This window comes from Sipha flava, unplaced genomic scaffold, assembly GCF_003268045.1.
Source record: "Sipha flava isolate LNK unplaced genomic scaffold, YSA_version1 2_pilon_pilon, whole genome shotgun sequence".
NCBI classification, from domain to species: Eukaryota; Metazoa; Arthropoda; class Insecta; order Hemiptera; family Aphididae; genus Sipha; species Sipha flava.
Genome location: NW_020272972.1, coordinates 941,421 through 949,413, shown reverse-complemented (window position 1 = coordinate 949,413; position 7,993 = coordinate 941,421). Strand labels below are relative to the sequence as shown.

The 7,993-nt window shown below is 27.1% G+C and overlaps 2 protein-coding genes across 2 annotated transcripts; one reads left to right on the top strand and one right to left on the bottom strand.

The window, feature by feature from the left end:
• Positions 1-857: 857 nt before the first annotated feature.
• Positions 858-2,693, bottom strand: LOC112686083 (eukaryotic translation initiation factor 3 subunit F-1). Its single transcript, XM_025558206.1, has 6 exons — positions 2,459-2,693; positions 2,328-2,398; positions 2,038-2,255; positions 1,676-1,767; positions 1,160-1,419; positions 858-1,093 (listed from the first exon to the last, which is right to left on the bottom strand). The coding sequence occupies exons 1-6, from the start codon at positions 2,565-2,567 to the stop codon at positions 1,007-1,009; spliced, it is 837 nt and encodes a 278-aa protein (XP_025413991.1). The 5' UTR covers positions 2,568-2,693; the 3' UTR covers positions 858-1,006.
• A 279-nt stretch (positions 2,694-2,972) lies between these two features.
• LOC112686000 (sec1 family domain-containing protein 1) lies at positions 2,973-5,435 on the top strand. Its single transcript, XM_025558090.1, has 2 exons — positions 2,973-3,011; positions 3,383-5,435. Exon 2 carries the CDS (start codon positions 3,509-3,511, stop codon positions 5,372-5,374), a length of 1,866 nt encoding a protein of 621 aa, XP_025413875.1. The 5' UTR covers positions 2,973-3,011; positions 3,383-3,508; the 3' UTR covers positions 5,375-5,435.
• The last annotated feature ends 2,558 nt before the right edge of the window (positions 5,436-7,993 follow it).

Below are 7,993 nucleotides of genomic sequence, written 5' to 3'. Positions count from 1 at the left end.
TAATAAAATCATAGATTAAATTAACTAAATAAACCATGGGATTATCTGTTAACACAGTATTTCTGTCTATAAGTGAAAAATGGATTTGAATATAAGACTACAGTGCTATACAGAATTTGTCCTCACCCGTCCGAGCAATTTATAATAAAGAAAAACAAATGTTAAAAACAAACGCGTTATCAACATTAATATTTATCTTTTAGTACATTATACACTTTGTCTATTTTCGATAAAAGTAATGTTTCTATAGTACTGATACTGTCATATATAGTGCGTACAGCTTATGCGTGGTTCTTAGTTGCATGGCTTTTTAAGCGATTTTAAAATAATTTGATTTGTTTTTTCTATCCTACCAGGAAAACTATAATAGTTGTCTTGAAAAAAAAAATGTTTAAATTAGTATGATAGTAGTCATTAATTAAAGACTACCCTCAGTTTGTCCCCCCTCCAAAATATATTATGTTCCAGCGTCCCTGCAGTACATATATATATATATATATATATATATATATATATATATATATATAATAGTATAGTAGTATATAATATATATATATATATATATATAACAATTCTTAACACTTAGCAATCAGTTTTTGTTTTTGTTCCTGGGTACTTTCATTTAGTTTTAAAAAAAAACACCTAAACACCTTTTAAAAATTTGTGTCTAATATATTATTTATGCAAGATGGGTTTTAAAGATTAGCAACAATATATTTTTACTAACTGTAAGAAAAAATAGTGTAAAAAGGTAAAAAAAATCTTAAAAATAAATAACCAAAAATAATTTATAAATTAAGGATTTCAAGTATGTTTTATTGTTTGAAAATACAATAAATACTTTTATTTATAATTTTTAAATACAGTATTCTTTTAATTATTGTTTATACCTTGAATTGAATTAGTTACAGTGTAACAAAATAAATTTGATGAAATGTATGTAAAATGAAGTTATAAAATTATTTTGCAGTGGCTAATAATAATAATAGTATTATATATAGTACACTTATGACAAACTAAGCAATGTAAGTTTTTCGTTGAGCTCTAGTTGTGTCTTAGTCAGTTGAGATAAAGTAATAACCATCAATAAGTCCTAAAAAATATATAAATATATTATTTTTACATTATGATGAGACAAACAAAAAATAAAATATTTTACCTTAACATTAGAGTTGAACATTTCTTCAAATCGTTCAGGTGATACATGGGGAACGCTATGCATAAGATCGAGTAACATACGACCAATATGACTGTTGTCGGCAGCATTGTATTCACTGGATGCTAACACTTTATCAATATATGATAAAACTACATCCAAAAGATCTGAGATTTTTGATGAAGCTTCTTCTATCTGAACTAATTCAGCAATTGGTTCTTGACATTTTTGTCCAACAGCCACTGTTTTTTGACACAGGCTTACTAATATAATGTAAATAAAAATTATTATTATATTACCATCGAATCAGTTTGTTTTTTAATTCTACAGTTAAAGTTTAGTTTTTTTTTTTTAATGAACATAGAAAATAGTATAAACATGTTTCTCCCTAGTAATTCATAATTTAATCTTACTTTAAAAAATTTACAAAAATGTTGGAAAATAAATTTTTTTTACAACCAATTATATCTACAATACCAAATAAACATAACATAGCAAATATGAATAAATATAACATACATCCAACAGTTTCAGGTTGATAACATGTAACTTCAATTGGAACATTGATGAACATATTTCCAGTTTTACCACCAGGAACACCGATTTGTGTACTGTAACAAAATACTTAGTTACATTATAATCCAATATAAAATAAAAAATTAACTAAGATAGGATGGTTTAGCAGATTTGAAGTAGTATATTTTATGGCATTAAGGCTAATCATCAACAAATAAATTAATCAAACTGGTAGATTTTATTTTTAATTATTCTGATGCATACTTTTTGTATCAATTTCATTTATAATTCTGATACAAACTTTAAAAGCATTAAACTAATACAAAATTATAAAAATATTTAGATACAATGAATTATTAGTTTACCTAATATATGCCTTCAAACCCATATTATCATTCTTCAATGTTGTGTCCAAAGTGATATGCACTGGATTATTACATTCAATCAAATAGTATTCATGAATTGTCGAAGAATGAGTAGTCACCTCATTACCAGTAGCCCACCAACCAACAATCTGTTCTGATCTGTTGACTTTTTGATTCATTTTAAACATATCTGCAGCATATACAATATCAGCTTCCACCTAGAAATTCAAAAAATGTTGCTTATTTATACAACAAAACTAATTTGATAAATGTATACAGAATGTACGAACCGTGTCTTCATATTCTTTGTGAGGGACGCCAAAAGAATTTGTCACTTCAACTACGCCTTTGTCGACCGTTCCTAAAAAATAAAAGGCCAAATAAAGCTACATAGTTTAGGTTTCGTTTTTATGTAAAATACCCATCAATGTTCCAATTACTCGATGAGCGTCGACATGTCTACGCTCATAAGCATCAACAATTTGGAACAATACAACAGGGTGCACTTTAACCGTCAGATTCAACGCCATAATTTAGATTAACAGAAATTAATTAAAATGCTCAAAATTACAACGAAACACACGGAGAGTAAGCAGAATAGTTTCTTGAGCTTTTTAACTTTTATAATACTAAATATTTTGGTAACAAAAAAAAAAAAAAAAAATATGATATTATATTTGAGGTTATGTTAGGCGATCACGTTGTACCGGGTAATATGAAAAAATTGACGTGGTAAATAGGTAGATGACAACACTACATTGATAACAATATTTTTTTTCTATGCTGATAAAAATCTGAAAGTTAGAACTTAAGAGTACTTCCTTTTTTTAAACGGCATTAAATTTAATATTTATTAACAATAGTAGTAATTTTAAATACTTGAGTCCCACTGAATTTTTTAATTTTGAACAATAGTGTTTTTATTGACTAGTAAACTATAATTTTTAACATCAAACATTTGGATTATAATTAAAGTAAGTGTTTTGCCTTTTACTTATAAATTAAATATTATAGATATATTTACTATTTTAAAATAACATTGATTTTATAATGGTCTTTATTACCTACTAAAAAATGAAAAATTATACTTAAAAATTTGTACATTTCATTTAATAATTTTATTTGATACTTAAATAAATATCACTACTGTAAATAAGTAATGTTTTTTTAAATTAAATCTATTCATAATACCACATAACTTAATGCCAACTAAAGGTATTAGGATATTCCATGCTTATAAATGATACTTTTATAGAATTTATTTATATTTAAGACATACAATTAAAATAAATACATAGGTAATATTTATATTTTTTACTGAGTTAAAATTTATTTTTTATTTCAGGTACATGTAGTTCAAAATGAAATGTGTCTATAATAAAATTAAGTTTGAAAGATAATGTTATAAAATACATTTTAATTATGGTATCAACATTTTTTGTTTAAAATCAATTGACATAAAGCCATTATTATGACATCTGTCCGAGATAAACAAATTGCAGCATTGAAGCAAATGCTCAACTTAAATAGTCCAGATTTTAAAGATAATAGTTCAGAACCTGTTTGGAAAGTACTAATATATGATCGTCGTGGTCAAGACATCCTATCACCATTAATTCCAATTAAAGAACTACGAGAATGTGGTGTGACATTGCATTTAAGTATTCATTCTGAACGTGATCCTATACCTGATGTAGCTGCTATTTATTTTTGTATGCCAGATCAAGAAAATCTTGACCGAATAGCTCAGGATTTCCAAAATAATGTGTATGAAAAATATTATTTAAATTTCATCTCAGCTATTTGTCGTCAAAAATTGGAAGACTTGGCTAGTGCTGCATTACAAACAGAAAATGTTAGCCAAGTTCATAAAATTTACGATCAATATTTAAATTTTATTTCTTTGGAAGATGAATTATTCATATTAAGCAATCAAAATTCACAAGCTGTATCATATTATGCATTGAACCGTGCTGATGCTAAAGATACAGATGTTGAAGTAATGATGGATGATACTGTTGATGGTCTGTATTCAGTATTTGTTACTCTTGGGACATTACCTATTATTCGTAGTGCCCGTGGTAATGCTGCAGAAATGGTTGCTGAAAAATTAGATAAAAAGCTGAGAGAAAATTTAAGGGATACTAGAAATAGTTTATTTTCATCTGAGAATTCTGGATTTTACAATTTTCAGCGGCCTCTTTTAATTGTACTTGATCGTAATATTGACATGGCAACACCTCTACATCATACGTGGACTTACCAAGCATTAGTCCATGATGTACTAAAATTAAATTTAAACAGGGTTACAGTAACTCAAGAACAAAAAAAACCCAAAACTTTTGATTTGGATCCAAAAGATTCTTTTTGGATGACTCATAGAGGAAGTCCATTTCCTACAGTAGCAGAATCAATTCAATCTGAATTAGAGCAATTAAAAAACTCTGAAGAAGAAGTCAAACACTTAAAAGAATCTATGGGCTTGGATGGAGAGAGTGATGTTGCTTTAGCCATGATGAGTGATAATACAGCTAAGCTTACATCTGCTGTTAATTCTTTGCCTCAACTATTAGAAAAGAAAAGGTTAATAGATATGCATACAGACTTAGCTACAAGTATTTTATCTGTTATTAAATCTCGACGTTTAGATTTACTGTTTGAATTTGAGGAAAAAGTTATGAGCCAAGTATCATTGGATAAACAAATACTAGATATTATCAATGACCAAGAAGCTGGAACTGCTGAAGATAAAATGAGACTGTTCATAATTTATTATATTTATACACATAACATTTCAGTTTCAGATTTGGATATGTACTCATCAGCCTTAGAAAAACAAGGTTGTGATCTTAGCCCACTCAAATATATTAAAAGATGGAAAATGTACTCCAATATCACAACTACATCAAATCAATATGGGGGTGGTACCAAATCTGTTAATATGTTTGAAAAATTACTTTCTCATACTTCTTCATTTGTTATGGAAGGTGTAAAAAATTTAGTTGTTAAAAAGCATACATTTCCAGTGACTCGAATTGTTGATGAATTATTAGAAAATAAACAATCATCTAGTTCAACAGATGAATTTCGTCATTTTGATCCTAAACAATTACGTAATTCTGATGGATTTAAATCAAAAAATACATTTAGTGAAGTTATAGTATTTATAGTTGGTGGAGGCAATTACATTGAATATCAGAATTTATTGGAGTACGTAAAAAATAAAACTGTGTCTCCTGGTATACCACAATTAAAAATTGTTTATGGATCGACTGTAGTAAATAATGCTTCAGACTTCTTGGAACAGCTATCGTTGTTGGGCAAAGAATTAAACTAATATATTTTCTGTTATTTTAAATTTTTTTTATTCAATTAGTAAATATATATATTTACAAACATATTGTGGTTAATTTTAATTATAACTATTGTTATTGTCTTTTGTCAAGAAATAAATTTAATAAATTATTACATAGATATTAAATCATTTAGTCATTATTTTTGAGCCTGTTAAAAAATAAATGATTACAGTAGTTTAAGCATTTCTATCATATGTTGGATTTAAAATTACTATTGAAATTATTTTAATTATTTGTTATTACATTTTGTTCATATGGTAAGTTTGATTTTACTTGAACAAAAATTGAAATGAAATGAAATAGGTACTAAATAAACTAGTGAGTGGTGGTAAAACTGATTTATCCATTTATTGTGCTTACCTATTATTATTTATGATATTCAATAGTCGCTAAGCACGACTATAGATATTATTTACAATTGTGCTTCCAAGTAAAATTTAATGAAATGTACTTATCAGCTTATTACAAGTTATGATGTATGTTATAAAAATATGGAAGATTAAAAAAAGCAGCTTATACCTATTATGACTCAATTAATATTTGACATTAAAATAATAACATATGATTTATAAATATCATAGGCACAAACTTTGCCATAGAGTTTCGGTTGGATTTTATTATCAAACATTGAAATACACTAAAAAAGTATTCGATAATAATGGTATCATAATAATTAAAGATTTGTGATCTACAACCTATACTCTGAAAATATCCTAAATTCTCTGTACCAAACTATAATGAAAAATTCTGTATGGTTTCTACCCACATTTTCATTTAAAAACAACTGAAAAGAAACCGTAGTGTGTACATTATATTCATATTATTATAGATTAAATATATAACACATGTATATACGAGTATATTGTTAATAGATACTTAGTAAAATTGCATATTTCATGAAATAAAAACAGCTTTTTTATACCTCATGAAATACGAAAATTTTCCACTAAATAGTAATTTTTTTCACGAAACAGTCACTCGTGAGTAATTTTTTTCACAATGTGTTCAATTAGGTACCTACTTCGTGTACAAGATATCTTATACGTATTATGATAAACTCAACAACATAATATTCTTGATTTGCCACATTCAGCCTTAAATTTTAACTAGGTAAATTTACTAGTTTTTTTTTTTGGGCAACCCAAAATTCTGTAATACTATCCATAGTCGATGTTATTGTACCCTCCTTTAAGATTTATAAATATGTCATGTGCAATTCTTTATCAAATTCATAATACTTTTCCATTGTTTGTCTGAGCTTGAAGATTGGTCACTGGTGGATCTTCTTTTTAAGAAGCCTTGATTATATTCCCTTACTAGGTACGTCAATTGCGAATGTTTCTATCCTCCGTAAGGTAGCTATTGAGAGCATCTTATGCGTTGTGTATAATATCGAGATAACTCGATAATTATTAACTTTTGTAAGATCCCTTCTTGAAAATTAGCCAAATAACTGATGACGACAATTCCTGTTTTATTTATTTGCTATTCCATATATTCGTTATAATTTGGTGTAGGTTAACTAATATTTCTTTCCCTGCAATTTTTAGTAGTTCAAGATTTATATTATCAGCCCCTGGAGATTTATTGTGCTTTAGTGATTTAATGATTATTTCCATTTCCTCGATATTTGTTGCCAGACGTTTAGGTTATTCAAAAGATAATTTTGTTTAATAAACAAGAATAGTTATAGAATAATAATAAATATAAAATATTTTTTGTACCTACACGCAGAGCCAGCTCAAGGTATAGGCGAGCTAGACACCTGCCTAGAGCGGCACTTTAGTAGGGGTGGCATTTTCAGAATTAACTCGTAGGTACATTTTTTCTAATTCTATCGGTGTTTTATGAAAAAATATTTAAATTAATTCATACGTGAAAACCACTCATCTATATAGTAAAATAATATTTTCTAAAGTTATTATATTACTGTATATTACGACCTACGCTGGATGTTTTCAATTATTCCAAAAATATAAATAACCATACAATCACTTCTGAGATTTCCAATAGAAAATAGGGGGAGGGGCTAAGTTAAAATAAGAGCTCAATTTTTTTTTAGAAGCGGAAAAATTTGATTTTGCCTAGTGCACTATTTTTGCTTGGACCGGTCCTGCCTACACGAAGTAAATGATTAGGTACACTGTGAAAAACATTACACAATGTTAAATTAGTGACAATTTTGCGACATACTTTAGTATTACATGAAGTGTGAAAAACGATACTATATATCGAAATTGACAACTCCTCAAGAAATTATCAATTTTACTAAGTGGTTACGACATAGGTACATAGTATAATTGAATATATATAATTATATATTTAATCTACGTACGTACGGTCAATAAACGAACAAAAAAGTATTAATGAATATACAAATAATTCATTAAATATTATAAATACACCTAATAACATCAATATAAATAATGGCGAACGTGTATATTTTACTGAAAATAATTTCTAAGACCGACTATATTCTCCTCAAAAAACGACACTCACCGTTTTTTTTTTTTTCACTGTACAAAAGATGAATTTTCCATAACTGGAAACGCCGTTCAAATACTTGATTTTTGTAGTTTTCCTAAATATCCACTGAACTT